This window comes from Rhagoletis pomonella, unplaced genomic scaffold (genome assembly GCF_013731165.1).
Source record: "Rhagoletis pomonella isolate Grant_MI unplaced genomic scaffold, Rhpom_1.0 Rhpom_scaffold_00001, whole genome shotgun sequence".
NCBI classification, from domain to species: domain Eukaryota; kingdom Metazoa; phylum Arthropoda; class Insecta; order Diptera; family Tephritidae; genus Rhagoletis; species Rhagoletis pomonella.
Window position 1 is genome coordinate 12,623,325 of NW_023458555.1, and position 18,974 is coordinate 12,642,298.

General features: G+C 35.0%; 1 protein-coding gene across 1 annotated transcript in view; it reads right to left on the bottom strand.

Annotated features, from left to right (window-relative positions):
* Positions 1-18,974, bottom strand: part of LOC118733550 (zinc finger protein rotund-like) — a 39,288-nt gene that overhangs the window by 5,198 nt on the left and 15,116 nt on the right. The window contains exons 3-4 of the mRNA XM_036463022.1: positions 7,598-7,693; positions 1,688-1,724 (exon numbers count right to left, since the gene is read on the bottom strand). Coding sequence (XP_036318915.1) covers positions 1,688-1,724; positions 7,598-7,693 — 133 coding nt within the window. The remainder of the gene's footprint in view (positions 1-1,687; positions 1,725-7,597; positions 7,694-18,974) is intronic.

The window sequence follows — 18,974 nt, forward strand, 5'->3', positions numbered from 1 at the left end:
TTAATCTTCGTAAATCTGATTTCTAAACTGCTGCTTAGCAGATTTCTTTAATTCAGTATCAATATTAAAGCAATGTCATTGATGCCACATAAAGTGATATCATGTCATGTGGGGAAATTGGGTGTGGTGGTTTGCGATGTGGTGGAATTGGGTGTGGGAGTTACGGCGCTGTGAATTCAGGTGTGGAGGGCTTAAGACGTGCGGTGAGTTTAGGTGTGGTGAATTTATCTGTGGTGAGTTTAGGTGTGGTGAATTTAGGTGTGGGGAGTTAAGATGTGGTGAGTTGAGGTGTGGTGAGTTAAGGTGTGGTGAGAAAGTTGAGGTGTGGTGAATTACGGTGTGGTGGATTTAGGTGTGGGGGGTTAACGTGTGGTGAGTTGAGGTGTGGTGAATTAAGGTGTGGTGAAATTAGGTGTGTGGAGTTAAGGTGTGGTGAGTTGAGGTGTGGTGAGTTAAGGTGTGGTGAGAGAGTTGAAGTGTGGTGAACTACGGTGTGGGGGTTAAGTTGTGGTGTGTTTCATCTTCATCTTCGTCTTCATCTTCATCTTCATCTTCATCTTCATCTTCATCTTCATCTTCGTCTTCATCTTCATCTTCATCTTCATCTTCATCTTCATCTTCATCTTCATCTTCATCTTCATCTTCATCTTCATCTTCATCTTCATCTTCATCTTCATCTTCATCTTCATCTTCATCTTCATCTTCATCTTCATCTTCATCTTCGTCGTCTTGGTCTTCATCTTTATCTTTTCCTTTATCCTGATCTAAATATGTCCATTCTTTTCTTCATTTACATATTCACCCCCACCATTGTTATTAGGTTAGGTATTTAAATTTTCCTTCCTCTTTGTCTTTATATCTAGGTTTCTTTACTTTTATTTTAATTTCTGTATTTATCACTTTCTTCTTCTCCATACTCAACTTTACCTTCTTCCTTGTTTGAGTCTAATCAATTCATGTACATGCATACATACATTTTATTCCTGAACTGCTGCTTAGCACGTTTCTTTAATTCGCTATCAATATTAAAGCAGACATTTAGGGGCCATTTCCGCCCCAACCATGTACATGTGTGCATTGGTATTGGTGTGACTTTTGAATTGATTTTTTCGCTCTATTTTAAACTGATTTGAAGTTTTAAAAATTGCCTGCACATCAGCATCAAAATACCTTTCTAATGATATATAACTGTTTATACCTTAGAAGTATAGTTTAGCCGTAAAAGTGGTGTAAAGGAAACATGATTGCCTATTTATATAATGATATGCAAAAAATCTAAATACTCAAATACCATAAAAAAATATGTGATATTTTTTTTCATTTTAAAATACAATAAAAAATTACAATGAAAAAATTACAGTAAAAAAATAAAAAATATATATATATTAAAAAAAAAAATCCCCTGAGGGCACACGTGGACCACTTTGGAAATCACTGGGTTATATCAATGTAGACTCTAACGACCAAAATATAATGCTACTTAAAATTACATTAATAGGAATGAAAATAAGACACCATAAAATACGCCGACGTGGGAGAGGTCGGTGGCGCATTATGGGCCACTTGGGGAAAAAATTTCAAAATATAATTGCCCAAAGTGCGGCACCATAGCTTAAAATAATACGTGGATCTCGACGTTATGCAACTTAAAAAATTAGAATCTTTAAAGTTTATTTTTCACTCTTACCTTTTTGCAAATTGCTGTGGTGATCATTCATCTTCGCCTAAAAGTAAATAAAATACAAATTTAGACAAGAAACAATCGCTTAAAAATTTTTTAGTCACTAATTAAGGCCACAAAAACTGATATTAGGGTACATAACATATATGTGTATATATACATAATATGTATGGAAACATTAAAAAAGACATAAGAAACTAATGATGTATGTATATGAACTCAAGTTGGAATGGCACTTAAGATTTCAAAGAGGTCCTATTAAATAAATATACTTAATAAATACCCTCTCAATCATTCACACAAATTTTATAATGGGATTTGTTTTATAAAACCATGTTATGAATTTTTGCTACTGTTAAGAACGAAAATTTATACATCTATAAAGATATATGTATATGTATGTATGTATGTATATCTATACCCTTGTGATCAGCTGATTAAGTCAAGTGACAATTTGACTAGTTTTGGCTATTTTTCTATTCTTTTCTTTATTTAATATTTATCTTTTTTTATAAAAGTTAGCAATTTATCTAACCAGCGCTACATAAATCCATACTTTAAACTTCGTAAAAAAATTATGCAAATTCAACATTTGCACCGGAACATTTGAAACTTTATATTCAGAATTTTTAGAAAAGTTTTTGTTATGCAGTTTTGTAGTTGGTTAGTTGGTTTAAGTGCAAATTTCAAGACGCTAGAAAATCGCGTTGATTTTTAATATTTTTTTTTTGACTGACGGTGTTGTGCATTTTCTTCCATATAAAATATGCTGGACAATTTCGTTTGTATGGGAGAAGATGCCTAGTACCATCAGCACAAAAAAATATTAAAAATCAACGCAATATTCTAGCGTCTTGAACTTTGCTCTTTAAGCTACTCAATGATTGACATTGATGAGCTACAAAACTGCATACTGAAATTTTCCTAAAAATTTTAAATAAAAAAATAAAAAGTTTAAAATCTTGGGGTGCAAATGTTAATGTTTGTTTAATTTTGATAAAGAGAATGAAATTATTTTTAAAAGGTAAATGTAAGAGATTCTTCTTTCTGGTTATAATTAAGATTCCAATATTCAGTTATGTTTTAAGTGTTTTATTTAAAATAACAAAAAAAGGGCTACATGGATCACCCTATATGAATGTATTTACATATGTACACATGTATGTTTATATGCACGTACATATGTAAATGTATGTATGTATACATATGTAATTATATAGGTTTTAATTCACTGATATCAACGCATAAATATTACTTAGGAATTTATGTTGATAAAACCTTCCCAGCAAACCTTTTTGTTCGATATCAACGTGAGATGAATTTGATATTAGTGAGATGAATTTGATAGCGTCTCAACAAGCGGATTATAACGTTCTCAACTTTAGATTAATTTTTTTTTAATTTTGCACTTTTTCCCCAAACATAAAAAAACAATATTTCACCACTGCTGCCATCTGGACACTTTTGCAAATAAAATGTAAATGCTGCCAGAAAGTTGTAAATAATTCTCACCAATTTCTTCACTCAAGGACAAATTGAGGAATAAGATTTGAGAAAATTATTATTGATTAATCTCAAATGCTAAGGAATGTTGAAACTCAACTTTAAAAACGTTGGAGAATATTTTTCCTTGTGTTTGCCGGGTAATCGGCTTGCGTTAAAGCTTTAGTTTAATAACCGTGACGTCATTTGCAGATAAGTTTAGCAAAAATTTCTGAATTTGATATTCGATTATTTATCAGGAACGTTGACCTTTCAGTTTTATGCCGCGTGCGCATGGCAAATCTTAAGTAAAGCCTTTTCTTTCCATTTATTTTTGTGTGTCGGCTCGGTGTTTGCATTACAATTACGAGAAAGGCCTGATTTTATATGTACGTACATTAGGGTGGTCAAAAAATGCATGTGAAAAAGTAAAGTCCGAATTTTAATACTCTCACCATCTATTAGTGTTCTATATCCAAAAAACTTTACCCCTGCTTTTTATTTTGTAATAAAAAAAAATATTTAGAGGTCGCTCGAAACGCTGAAAGTTTTCCATGTGTTTTATATAAGGGGAAAACAAGTTTTCGTAGAAATGGTATAGAATTATTGAAAATCTGTATTTTTCGGTCCTTTCTCTGCGGGAGACTTCCAATAACAATACCCAATTGTTTAGTTAACCATTTTCTATTATTTAATATGATCCCTAAATACCACAAATGATTCCCACGGCATTCTTCGAATAATAAACATTTTTTTATTTCAAAATAAAAAAACAGGAGTATAATTTGTTTCGATATATATACTTTTTTTTTACCACCCTAATGCACATACGTACGCATTCAGCCAAGAACTGGCACTCCAGCAAACATTTTCTAAAAAGAATTGTGGTTTATTTAAAACAAAAATGATAAGCAAACACATATATTTATGCATGCGTAATAGTATAATTAAGAAGAAATTATGACTTAACCACTGAGGGTCATTCTCAAATGAATTTACCAAAGTCAAAATCTTAGTCAGTATTTCTTAGCCAGGCAACTTGAAAGGCTGTATAGCGATTAGCTTCTCATTGTGATATATATATGTATAAGTAAAAATATACTAGCTTTTCTGCATATACCATCATCCAATGGAATTCAAGTATATACTAACTGTGCATTCTGTGATATTAATTTTAAGCTGCCGTGTATTCCCAGTTACAAGCAAGGATGATGGGGAAGGTAGGTAGATAAGAAGGTGTATTTGTGAATGAATTTGAGCAAAATATTGCTTTAATTTTTGCTGCAATATACATAAGTTCATAAATATATGATCTGGGGATATATCTTGTGCATAGTGTTGCAACAGACAAATTTTATATTATCTAATATTTTTTTGAAGAATGTGCGCATCCACCGAAACCGACACCAGCGACCACTGCTCACTCACCGACTGCGTTACCGTGATTGGCTCTCCTGCTGAGCTTTTAATCTGAACGCGAATATGTATATAAAATGTATAGGAAGCTTAAAAGTGATTTCCCCATGAGCAAGGCGGTACCGATCACCGTTCTACAGTCTCTACGTCTCCGTGTATTTGTATTCGACGGTATTACTGGAGAAGGGCCTTTTTTAACCTTTAAGTAGGGACATATTTTTTCTGCAACACTAGCCTGGGCATGGTGTCTGATAGACCACAAATCTGGGGACACATATTGACAGCAATTCCTAGTTAAATTTATAAATAAAGGCTATAAAGGCAAATGAAAGGATTTAATCTCGAAATAGTTAATTTTTGTTGTTTGAAAGCATAATTTTTTTTAATCAAAATAAACACATAAAGCACTAGCCCCGAAATGGGCCTCAAATAGCTCCGAAATGGACCTAAAATTGTCCTGAATAGGACACGAAACCGTCTGTAAATGGTTAGTTGTTAGTCCCAAAACGATCCCAAAATATTCCTGGACTAGGCTCGAAATGGTCCATAACTAGTCCTAAATTTGTTCTCGAATAGTTCTGAACTAGCCCCGAACCGGTCTCGATGAATTAGTCTCGAAATGGTCTTGAAATAGTCGCGACCAAGTCCCAAAATGATAGCAAAATAGTCTCGAAATGGTCCTGCAACTACCCCGAAGCGGTTACAAATTTTCTGCTGGGTTAATGCAAATTTTACCTATACCGAGAGCTAAGACGTTTACACATCAAAAGTCTGTAAGATAGGATCGATCCCGCTCTCGAGGTCAAACTTGTCCAAAGTTTGTTGATTTGTGTAATCTGTAACCTTTTTGTGTTTTCTTGTAGAGATGGCAATATAATGAAATGCCTCTTGACTTGGGAATGAGACTTTTCAAGATTTTTCTCAGTTTTTATTTTTTATTTTTTTCGCAACTCTTCGTGTTTTCGAGACTTTTCATGAACTTTGCGCCATTTTTGGGACTTTTCTTTAGCTTCTCAAAACCTCTCGAATCACCTTATAATTTAGGGGGTTTTGGGAGTGTTGAAAATATTTCTGAATTTTCGGGAGGAACTATTATACTAAATAGAATATATATACTGAATAAAATAGAACCAAAGAAATTTCGAGAAGTCAAAAAAAAAATCAATTGTGTGTAGAAACTGTTTTTTGAAATGTGTATGTTCATTTGTCGGTCTCACCGCTTCAATCGGTAACCCCGATGTCATAGAAAACACATATAAATTTTGGTCCCAATTGGATACGGTGAAGGCGTGTTGCATAGGGGCAAAATTCAGAATTAAAAAAAAAAATGTTTTTCATTTAATGCCCAAAGTCGATACTATCTACTAAAGTAGAGGATATCAAATATAAATTTTAGCCCCGATTAAAGTCGGCTAAGATGCCGTCATAGGGTAATCTGAACTTTGACCCCTGTGCGACACGCCTTAACCGAATTTAATCGGGACCAAAATTTATATGTGATATCTTCGACTATAGTAGCATCGACGTAGGAGTTGAGGCTTAGGAAATCTGATGAAAAAATTTGCACTTTACATTTAAGGACCACCCTAATGATAATACATAACAACTCGTACATAATTTCTTTCCAGAATACTATAATTTTTTTAGTATTTTCATTACGTTGCCGCTCATAAATGTCATTGAATTTATTCAAACTATTTTAGTGGGAGGTAGGAAATTGATAAAGTTTTATAAATCCCTTTGGGAAGGAGACCTAGTGTTTGTTTGTATAGAATATGAAGCTGTCTAATGGCCATACGTAGACAAAGCGATTGTGGTAAATGGGGGGGGGGGTTTTCCTCAAGTTAAAAGTTTTTCATAAAAGTGCTCTAACAACCAGAAATCTTATGAAATGCTTGGCCTAAAAACCGCGCGAAGATTTCGACTGAGAATCTGTTATAACGTATTTTTTGGCTTGAAATTTTCTAGATAGGAATTTTTATTAATAAACAATATTTTAATCGCAATAATTAAGTAATAAAAGTAGTGTTGATAATTTTTCTTCACCAAATGCTATATCAAACAAGGTTTATAATAATTTTGTTTATTTTATACTTTTTTTAAGTTGCGGTTGGACTGCACACGCAAACTAAAGCGAAATGTGATGACGGTATTCTCATCGGCGATAGACAATGGTGTAATGGTTCTAAGGATTGTCCAGATGGTTCGGATGAGGTGGAGAAAAATTGTATTGACAAATTATGCACCGATTTTAAATGCTCTTATGGTGGTTGTATACCCGAAGAAAAGCAGTGTGATCAGAAAATCGACTGTTGGGATGGCAAAGATGAATTTTTCGGAATCTGTACCGATGTGAAACCATGCTCAAATGATAAATTTCAATGCGGCTATGGTGGATGCATTGATTTAGATGGAAAATGCAATGGCAAATTTGACTGTCCCGATCAGACCGATGAGTATCCGCCATTGTGTGAATGATTAATGTGGCACAAGAGCGATTTTAGGTGTACATATTTACTTATTCTTATTTGCACTAAGTAGTTAAGATCTAATAAATAAAATATAAGAAAATTGTATAACTGCCTGTCGCTGTCAAGTTGTTGGTATCACCATTTGTTTGACAACGTCAAGAGTCGCATCATAAATGGAAGGAAAAGCTCGATAAAACATTAAGACCCCTTTCAGACACGTCAAGTCGTAGGCGAAGGAGGTGAGAAGAGCGGGGAAGAGTACATTTCGTCTCACCTCCTTCGCCTACGAACGAGCAGACTTGAAATCAAGACTTGACTTGTCTAAAAGGGGTCTAAGCAAATTTTAAGAACAGCAAATTTTTCTCTTTTTTTTATCAGCATTGGCTTTGTTTTTTTCAGCGTATACACTTACCAGCCAACATAATTTCTCAGCTGTATATATCGTACACATATGTATATACTTATGTGTAGGAGCTGGTTTATTAGAAGGCTGAGCTTTATACTATGTACTTTTATTAATTAACTAATTATTTTAATTGGTAAGTACCTCGTATCCTTGTTTGATGGCCGACATATGGCTGCGTGTGGCTGCTGTCGAAGGCCAACCATTATAATCGGCTATTTCTTTGCCATGTTGTCCACACTTGACCAGTAAAAGCCAGCAGCGATATAGAATAGACAAAAAAAAACGAAAAATATAGAAAGAGAGAGAAAAAGAAGATGTAATGTTTAAAATGGTTTTGAGGAAATATTTATATATAGTACATAAATCTATGCACTGCAACTACTGAACGCATTTTTAACCCCATTCAAAAAAGGTGGAGGTTATCAATTCATCGGAATATTTTCTTCTTCTTGTTTTATGTATTATACCGGATAACTTTTGACCCCATGAACCGTTCTCTTGCTGGCATTAGGTTCGAGTATAACAATTTTTTGAGAAGTTGTTAAATTTTATAAAAAAAAATTAAAGCACGGCTGTCTTCGGCTATGCCGACGGCTTCACACCTTTCACGAACGTCAGAAAATTTTATTTCAACCGATTACTGTATTTTAATTAGAGGTTTTGGAGCCAAAAAAAAATATTATATTCACCTGTGTCGCTCCGATTACGTAACCGAATTTCAAAAAAAAAAATTAACCATTTTTGTTAGGACTAAGAATTTATAATTTATATCGTTGGCTTAGTATAGAAAAACCCTATCTCAAATTTTTTTTTTTCAAAAGTTTTTACGGATGCACAACCTATTACTGGGAGATTTTTTGAACATGCTAATTTATATAGTAATACAATAAACGCCTGCTAGTAGCCGAATCTAAAGCCGAGCTAATGCTGCTGACTTTAGTGAGCCCTTAAACCGAATAAAGCTGAGTAGCGCCACCAAAGCCTCGTCTCCTTCTGGCGTGGAGCACGGTTTCACACGATTTGGTTACCGCATCTCGCACACAGGCTGCTCACATTATCCAGAGCGTGCGAGCAAAGGACGCAAGAGTGAGGATTGACTATAGTCGTGTAACTGGAACTGCATGCCGATAGAAATGACAAAAAGGAGAGGAAAGACTTTCCAGACTAAAAGAAACCGCTAGAAGATAAAAAAGAAAACTGAAGAGTTTACTGAAAATCCGAGGCGTTTTTTACTAGCACAAAACTGATTGAATAAAAACTTTTAAATAAATATTTTTTTTTTTTGTATAAATATTAATCTCATCTTCCCATATACTAGATTCTGGATTGACATGACTTACAAAGCATTTTCGCTAATACGCAAATATCCTCAATATAGTTGCTTTATCACCCGCGAAATACTCTCATCGATAATTTCAACTTTCCTCCATATAACGCCAACAAAATAAAAAGAAAAAAAAAACAATTTTTCATAAAAAATCACACTTTCAGTTATAAGAATATTTATTTTTCCCCTCTCACAGTCAACAATTCTGTAAACCAAATTAACGTAACTGGCGCAACTAATTTTTTCTAACTCAATTTCTATGCCGTAAAAATGGAATATGTAGAAAAAACTAGCCGCCGGTATTTTTTATTATTTTCCGCTACATTGTTGCTAATACCCGCAAACGTGGCCACAGATATTGAACACCGCGTGCTGCCGCTGTGTTTTTATGCTTCTTCTTGCATTTTTTATTTTTCAATTTTGTTCTCCCTTTGCTGCCTGGGCTAGTCGCTGCTATTAAATTTCTATTACTAAAATAAAAAAAATAAAAATAAATTGAAAACAAAAAATCTACAATCAAACAAAGCTCCCTAAAAAAAATGCTCAAAAGTGAAATTCACACAGTCCAAAAGCCTAAAAGTATGTAAACAAATGTCGATAACCTAGAAAGTGGCGCGCCGCCGTTAAAAAATTCTAAATGTGTGAAAAAATTCTAATAAAATATGTATTTCGAAAAAAACAACATAAAAAAAAATACAAATGTGAACCGACTACCAGTTTGCCAGCAACAACAACAGCAGCAAATAAAAATTCAATTGCCACGCTAGTCCATTTTGACGGCCAATCTAAGCGCAAATGTCAAATAGAACATAGAAATTGGCGACATGCCTGGCTGGGCGTCTACATATATACATATAAGGGTGGTTGGGTGGTTTTGGCCGGCAGTGACTAACGGTATTTTTTCTAAATCACGCCAAATTGATTTGTGTGCACGAAGCTAATATTTATTTGTGTGCGAGGGATTTTATTTGACGTTGCGTTGGCAATACTTGCGGCTAGGCTAACATTTTTTAGGATTTTGCATTTTTTGTGACTTTTATAGATTTATTTGTTATTTGTTTGTTGTTGTTTTGTTTGCTCTTTTATTGTTTGCAATATTTGGCCTGATTTTTATGCCAAGATTTTTTTTTCCTCCCTTACTGCTGCAAATGGCCTAGAAAATTGTTGTCTTTATTATTTTATTTGACGGCAACTGGTGGCCATTTCACTACCGTCGGCTTTATTTTTAGAAGGCAGTGAAGTGTTGCGTCGAAGTTGTGATTTTATTTTTGCTCCTCAATCTATTTAGTACCAACGTTTTGCTGTTGTAACTTTTGAGCTTTTTTATGCTAAAAAATCAAAAAAAAAGAGTGAAATATCTGAAGTTAGTGAATTTTATATCTTTACGAAAAAATATTACACGTCGTCAACAAAAATCTTGTTCAGTGCTTTTTAAAATTCTGGATGGAAGAAACTCGTCTTCTATTGATTGATTATAATTTTTATTTTCCATCCAAATTTTAGAAAAAAATCCGGGTCCCTTTGAAAATCCTTCTATTTAGTCACTCCTGAAGGCAACTATGCTTGTTAACATAACTATTCTCCAGTCAACGGATCTCAATTTTTACCCGATTTGAATTTGCATTATTTTAAGTAAAATCCGATGAAACTCCTTATATATCGTTGTCAGCTGATTTTTGAAAAAAGCACAATACAATTGAAATTTTTTTTTGTTTTTAATTTTAAAGGAATAATTTTCTGAAAAAATACACTTTTTATACAAATTGTATGTCACTAGTAAAGGCACACGTCATTAATAATATCAAATAGTATAAAGTAGTTGCAATTTTTTTTTTATTTTTTTGTACAATTAATTGCCAATAAATACTGTGTTGACTATCAAATGTATACCCATTTAATAAAAATTCATTAAAAACTAAGTTTTTGCTTAAAAGCCACTTTGAATATAAATTTTGAGTAATTATTAAAAAATTCTGTGCAAAAGATGTGAAAACCCAATACAAGCCTAAAAGCATAAACAGATGGCTGCGTTGATCCGGATTAACTCGGGAATTAACTGCAGTTGATCCGGATTTTGTCCGAGTTAATCCATATCAACGCTGCCGTCTGGTTAAGCTGTAACTTCGAAAATTTGTATCCGGTTAAACAATGGCACTTTTCGACATATACTATAACTTTCATAGCCATATTTGAAATTAGCAATGGTCCAAGTTTTTAATTGATATATTTTGTAGATACAAATAAGTAAATTTTTCAAAAAAAAAATTAAGAAAAACCAAAAAAAAATTTCAATTTTGACACAAAATAAAAAAAAGTTCACAAAAATTGAGACCCGCAGACTAACTTGTCCATGACCACCTTTATTTTATCCACTATAGGCCGGCTACTCGTTGCAGCATTCTCAAACGAAATTATGCCTTTCCAAAAAATATATGTATGATTTTTCAAATCGGATAAAAGCAGTTAGGTAATGTACAGATGAGTGCAACAATGACGAAACTAGCATTTTTTCTCTAATAAAAAATAAGGGTTCTGAGACTATGAGAAATATAGTATGATGCTATATTCGATCCTACCTACAGTTTGCACGTAGAAATAAACGTTGGGTAATAACTGTTATCAAGTAACGTAAAAAATAAATGTTCGGAAATAACTCTTATCGGCGAAATAAAAAATATTTCTCATCTAATAACTGTTATTGAACAACGTTTTTCCGAAAAAAAAACCTTATAACTATTTTGTCCCTGAATTTAAATTTACATTTAACTTTGAACTTGGACTTTTGTGGCAGCAACAAGAAAATACAAAATTTTTCATTAACTTGTCACAAAAAAAGCGGCCGTCACGCGAGTTTGTTTTGTTTTCCTTTGTGTTCTCTTCTTTGATTTGTTTCTATGCTAATACGGCTACTAAACGCACAAAAAAAAAGAATATATACACTTCTATTTAGATACCTATGCACATTTTTTGTCAACTGTAAAAACGCCAGTTTGCTCGCAGCCATATGAAAATTGTGTCATATAAAAGTCTAAAAATGCAGAATTGTTTTTTGTTTAGCAATTTTCGCACGGCATTTTTTGCGATTGAAATGCGCCAGTGTTTTTTTGTTTCAAATGTATGTGTGTATGTAACACGGAGTAAACAAATTGGCTCAAAGGTGTGCAAACGAAAAAATGGCTTAGAAATTTGTATGCATATGTTTGAATTTTTCGGTTAAAAAAAAAATATGTTTGTATGACTATGTCGTTGTTGCCATTTAAGTTTGCCCTAACTAACGGCGGGACTAAATATTATTTTGCACTCATTCAATTTAGTAAACGGTGCTAAATTCAATCGTTTATTTCTTAGCTAGTCCTCAGCGTTTTTTTATTAACATGTACATACATATATGTAAGTATGTAATATGCAAGTATGTACATATTTAAGTGCATATTTCAATATTTTTATTGGTTTACTATCTTTTTGTGGAGGATTATGTAACTTATTTTGAAATTATAATCCAGAAGATTAAACATGTTTTGCGGTAACTCTACAAATACCATGAATAGATGGGATTTAAAGGATTTGTTTACAAATATGCGCGTACATACATATTTCTTAAGCGAAAAATTATTTGCAAGTCTGTAACTAAATTTGATTAGGAACGAGCATATTTGCGAGGAATGAGCAATGACCCTAAAGTCGGAGAAAAAGGAAGCAAACCCTTTTTTTCAACAAACCATTTGCTGAATATCCTGAGAAACCAAATGTAACGTTCGGAGAAATCGGCTTAGATGAGACTAGGAGAATATGACAGACAAACCCAAACAAAGTAGGCTGTCAGCTTAAGCCTAAGCAGAAAATCTGTAATTGCTTTTTGTGTAGTTCAGGGTTATTTCAGGACCATTTCGGGCCTAGTTCACGACAAGGTTGACTATTTCAGGACTACTTTTGGACTAGTTTGAGATCATTGCGGTCCTAATTCGGGACTGTGTCGGCAACTATTCAGAACCATTGCCAGTTTACGGCTAGTTTGGGACCATTTTGACTAGTACAGGACCATTTAGAGACTACCTCAGGACTATTTCCGAGCATTTCGATACAAATTTGGGATCATGTTGAGCCTAGCTCAGACCCATTTCGGTTCTAGTTCAGAACTATTTTAAGACAGTTTTTGGACTGTTCATTTTAGGACTAGTAAGGCACCATTTAGGGACCGTTACAAGACTTGTTCGAGATCATTTCGGGACAACTTCGTGACTTTTTCGACCGTTTCGGGTCCTTTTCAGGACTAGCGCGTGATGATTTCGGGACCTGTTCAGAAATATTTCAGGACAATTTCGGAGCTATTTAAGGACTATTTTGGAAGCAGTTTCGGACCATTTGGACTAGTTCAGGACTACTATTTCGGCACATGTTTGAATTCATTTGGGTACTAGGGCAGAACCATTTCGTAACTTGTTCAGGACTACTTCAAGACCATTTTAGGATAGCACAAGACTATTTCAGGTTAATTTAAGGACTATTCCAGTAATATTTTGAGATAATTTCTGGAAAAGTTCACGCCTCTTTTGGAACCACTTGAGGAAAATTGTTGGCCTAGTTCTTTATCAATTTGGTGTAGTTGAAATAGTACAGCAATATTCCAGACGTTATTATCAAAAAAGTCGTGTACTGATCCCACAAAATAAATAAAATGAAATGAAATTAATATTTATTTTCAAGCCTAACCTATTTACGTATGTAACTGAATCGCATAATGCTTTCCCCAAACCGTAGACAGATATTTACACTTAAAATTGCATGAGTACCTGATTGTCATGTCATTCCTATGTCATTACAGGTTTTGTGAGCTATTTTAGTGAAAATTAAACTCTAAACAATTTTATTAACTAGAAATAATAATAAATAAAACATAACCGCCTTCAATTCCTATTTAATTTAGGAGTTCCGTTGATTTCTTCATGTTCCAATTATCGTATTTAAACCGAATTAGTATGAGAACAACGTTTAAGAGATTTTATCGATAAATCCATGCCATTCCGGTACGTAGAGCCGACTGACGCAGTTCTTAATTGAGTTTCACAGACGTAGAGACCAGAACAGGTATCCATTAGCGGCAGAATCCTCGCCTAGGCACGTTGGAAAGTATCTATACGAACTCACGGACGAGGTCCAGAGGTTTATAAAGCAACCACTAGACCCGACAGAGTACAAACAGGTATTCACAGGAAGTCGGTCTCAACTTAGACCAAACTTCCGACCTGTGTAGGCCGTTTTAGGAACACAACCACTCGACCTGAACGATTCAGAACTTCATCTTCCTCGAGATACTCATACCATTTACATTTGCACAACTCCGCTTTGAATACAGCAAAACGTTAAACTCCTACCTGAGCAGGATGGAATCTATCGGTTAGACTCAGATGTGCCCAACATATGTATGTCCGGCATACGGAGAGTCATCCAATGACTCGACAAACCGTTTCAACTAGCGCTAATCTTCCTATGGTCCAACTCAGTCGGAGTGGCACATTTCCTGGGCCTGCCGTTAAGTAAACTTGACGACAGCGACCAGAAGACAAGCCAATCGAGGAAGGGCTAAGTAAGCCACAACTACAACCACAACCAAAACAGCTGTAAATTTTTTACAGTAGGTCCCGGGCTCTAGGACAGATCAGCGCAGAACGGTTTCGTTCATCATTTTCTACTTTGCGCTTCTACCCGCATCCTCTCCGCCGATTTTTTTTTTTTTTTATACGAGAAAGTTGTTTAATTCGTACTAAAGTAAAACCTCTCCGTTAAATTGAGACTCCTTTAAGACATACATACATAAGCTCTAAAAATATCGAATGCAAAACATAAACGGCAAAAATAATTTACAGAGGATTCAATTTTCACTCAGCTTTTTAAAGTTTCGGAGCATCAGAACACCGACAAGTATTTAAAATAAAGGGAAAAAAATTCACAAAAGACGACAACGAAAAAATCATGAATTTTTGCAAAGTCACACGACATGAGAAAAAATGCACGAAACACGAACAACAATTGCACTAGTGAACGTTGCAATAAACGCTTCGAACGCCTCACACAAACGACGCTCGACCCAGCTACAGTCGCAGGCGAAAAAACGAGCGTGAGGTTCAAAAAGAACAGCACAAAAAAAAAACGAAAGCTTTCTAACCCATTGCCAAAAGTAGAAGTGTGTAAACCATTTTTCTCGCCACCTACGCCAACGGCGCCGCCGCAAAAGAGCAGGGCAAAATAGAATCGTAGCGTTGAAGCGCTTCTGCAAGAGTTCAGCTCAACTAAAATGGCAAGCAACGGAAAAAACTACGTAATTAAAATAAAAAATGGTACAAAATTTTAACGAAAGCAACAACAACACACGCAGTAACAACAAAGTACAACAACATGGATGTTGCCAATGTGAGCAAAAGAAGGCAAAAGAAAAAAAAAACAGAAACAAACTTGGTGTTGGTAACCGAAAGGCGTAAGCCAAAAGCGTGTATATGAGATTTGTGTTGTGCACTTGTGTGTGCGCCTATGCATTTTTTTGAGCATTTTTAATTTCTTTTTTTTCCTCGCGCACAAAATTTTTTCCCGGAAAAAAATGCTTTGAAAAGTGGTTGGGTTGTAGCCAAAAAGGGAATTACAAAAACAACGGTAAGGCAAACTCCAACTCTAACTCGAACTCGATTTACATACGCACAGCGCAGCAGCCAGCCAGCCAGCCAGCCAGCCAGCCAGCCAATAGCCAGAGCTGGGAAAAAAAATGATTTGCTATTTTTTCTTGCTTCAACTCATCTTTGCGTGGCGATTGTGAAATACAAATCTGCTCCCAAAAAAACAGGGAAAAAACCAAGCGAAGTAGAGAGCATACGCCGTAGCAAATCGGCTGAATTTTTTGCTTGCTCGTTCATTTTTTGAACCCCTTAGCCGCCTTAGCTGCCGCTACTGCAAGCACTACCTACTTCATCGCGCTTTTGACCAACACTTCATGCAATTTTTATGATTTTTCTATGCGTTTGTTTTTCGTCTACTCTTTCTTATTTTTTGCTTTACTCGCAGCGCCTCTTACTCCCCCCCCTACCCTCTCCTATCCTACCTACCTACTATGCCGTTTGTAGCTGAAGTGCTATGTACACTAGTATCTATGACCACTGGACAGCGACCCGCATCAACGCTAAGCTGCTGCCTTTCATCCTTTCTCCACCGCATGCAATTCCACTATTTCCACTTTCCCTCAACGATGCGTTCCTCCTTTGCACAAGCTAACGCCTGCTCACCCTCTCCGGCGTGCGCGTTGGGACTAACACAGTGACTTTGGTGTCGGCATTGGCGCGCTCAGGCAGTTAGTAGTCCCCTTTGAAGAGGTGTTGGTTTGGCGGTGGTAGTAGTGGTAGTAATAAAAACAGTTCCTTTCTATGTGCTTACATACATATGTATGTGTGTGTAGGAGGTCTCTAGGCAGCTAGGCGGAGCAGCAACAGCCGTTGGTATTCGCGCGAAAAACGAGCGTAGCATACAAAGCAGAAAAAAATTAGGCAAACTACAAAACAAATTTTTTCGTTTCACCGCGTTGTCCTTCCTGCTCTTAGTCGTTTACAATTTTTTTACGAAGCCTTTGCTTTGCCGAGTAATGGGTTACTACTACGTAGTTAAGAAGGTGTGTAGAGAGGAGAGGCGTACAAGGTTGTGGAAGCTGTAAAAGAGTTGTTAGCTGGCGGCCGCAAAAGGCAATGGTGGTGGTGGCAATGGCGACGACGCGGCCGGAGAATGGCAGTCGTTGTAACTGTGGCAGCGGTCGATTCGTAACTATGTAACCAGCGCACAACATCATCTCCTTCCTTGCTTCTGCCATTTAAGGCCATTCGTGTTGGCTTAGTCAGCGCACTAGTCTTCTACACTTTACCGCAGTTTTTGTGGCTTTTTTGAGTTTTTATACCCAACTGCTAGTGGCATTAGGAAGTAAAATGTCGCTGGTAGAAAGAAGGTAATTAGTAGGCCTACATGGATCGCGCCCCATTTGAAGCTATCAACAAATTCTAGGACTCTGAGTTAGGTCTTGTAGGACTGAAATTTGAGTATATAATAATAATGCACTAATGTACATATACGGAGGTACACCGTGGGCCAGAAGACAGAAAAAGTGGCCAAATTTGTTGCTTGGCTAGTTGAACGTGGAAAAAATCAGAAAAATTAGTTTTATGGTGTAGCTTATTATCTATGGTATCAAAATCCGTGGGGTATCGCAAAGTACTAGGTGTCCAAAAATTATAATAAATCCGAGAAGGCACGTTTTTTGAAGTTTTAATAGCCGTAAACGTTAACAACTCAACGGATTTATTCTATTTTCTTCCATTCTCCTTGGTATTTTCTGCAGAAAGAACATGTAGAAAGTTTCTGGAAAAAAATTTTAAAAACAGGGTTGCCAGATATATGACAATTTATAATTATTTAAAAGCTCCGCAGCATACTTCAATTTCTATATTAAAACAAAAACCGTTTGAAGAGATAGAAAGGAATATTTTGGAATGTGGTTGCCATCTTTCTAAAAAGTTACAATTACGTTTATTAAAAAAATGTATGCTTATTTAATATCACAATAAGGTTATAAAACGGAAAGTGTTTGAACAAGCTTCAACATTAACATGTTTTTGAGTAGGGTTGCCTATCTATCAACTAAGGCTATCATTTTAATTATTTAATTTATGTTACTTAAAGAAATTAAAATACAAATTTAATTGAACAATTTTAAGTGGTGCATTTTATGATAAATTGTTTTAGAAAATTAATTCGTGTGACTAAAATTTATTATTGGATTTCAAAAATTTTTTCAAAATTTAAAATTTAAATTTCGAAACTTGCAGCACCCAGGGAATAAAAGGCCCCGCCTTTTTATTTCTTTATTTTTTTATTTATTTTTTTTATTTGTACTGTTTTTTATTATTATTATATTTTAATAAGTTAATTAACGGAAGAAAAAATCCAACAACTTAAAAAAAAACAAAAAAGCTTTCATTAATTCTAGTGTCATCTTAGCCGTCGGAAATTAGATTATTTAATTTATTTAATTTTTTAATATTTTTATTAATAGCTCCGAAATATACCAAAAACACGTTTTTCGAAAAAATTTCGAAAACGCTTGTTTGAAAAGAAAATAGGCTTGTACAAATTTGGTTTTACTTACGCGATTACCACAAGATTTGTAGAACAGTGTTATGGATATTTTTGATGCTGGTCTTCATTTTCTCGTCATCCGTTGTCCGTATAACTGTACAAAATTTAGAACGCATTGACTGGTTGAACCTTCAAAGCCAGCTTACCCTTATGTAATTTTCAATTAGTTTTTTTTTTTATTTCGATCAGGAAAGGTTAATTTTAAAATATCGAAGAAAATGCGGAGCAAAGGCAGGTCACTTGAAAAAAATTTTGGGGGTTTTCCGTTTTGAAAAACTACGCAGGACGGTCCTGCAAAAAACAGCAGGGATGGTCATCGTAGATATGACCAGAAGGGAAGGTTACTCATACGCCGTGTACCGTAAAAGTTCATAGACGAACGGACGTTTCCTTGAAAATTTAACAACTAATAAAAAAAAGCACAAAATATCAGCCGATTTTTTAAATTTATAAATCCTTACATATCCTTGGCTATAGAATAGTTCGCCATATCTTTTTTTTCAACAGCGGTGGCTAACAGTGGCGATAAAACAAAGAATATTTATCAACATAATTTGTGACAGTACTTTTTCAAAAGACTTATTGATAAAGCTTATTTTTATTTTTTATTTTTATTATTTTACCCCCTTTGTATTGAATGGCCAAAAAGACTTACAGATAAGCAGCTAAGTCTGACGCAAGTGCAAATAATCCATATCTAAAAGGTGCACCAAGTTTAAAATGTCATAGCAATCGGTTACAGTGGTCAACATTTACATGTACATACATACATAGCTGCTCTTCGCTACACCATACCTCATTTTCTACTACCTTTTTTTAATTTTTACGCCTTATCACGCACCTAACCCACTCCAATGTCGGCACATGCACTCAGACTAAGGCTCAGGCTGAACTCAGTCAGCTTCACTCATTTCATTTCATTGCCGCGCTGATGCCTCAAAAGAAAACATGAAACTTTCCCTGAAACATGCAACTATATAGACATACATATGTACATATCTAAATGCATAAGCATAGCCCCGCTGCCCC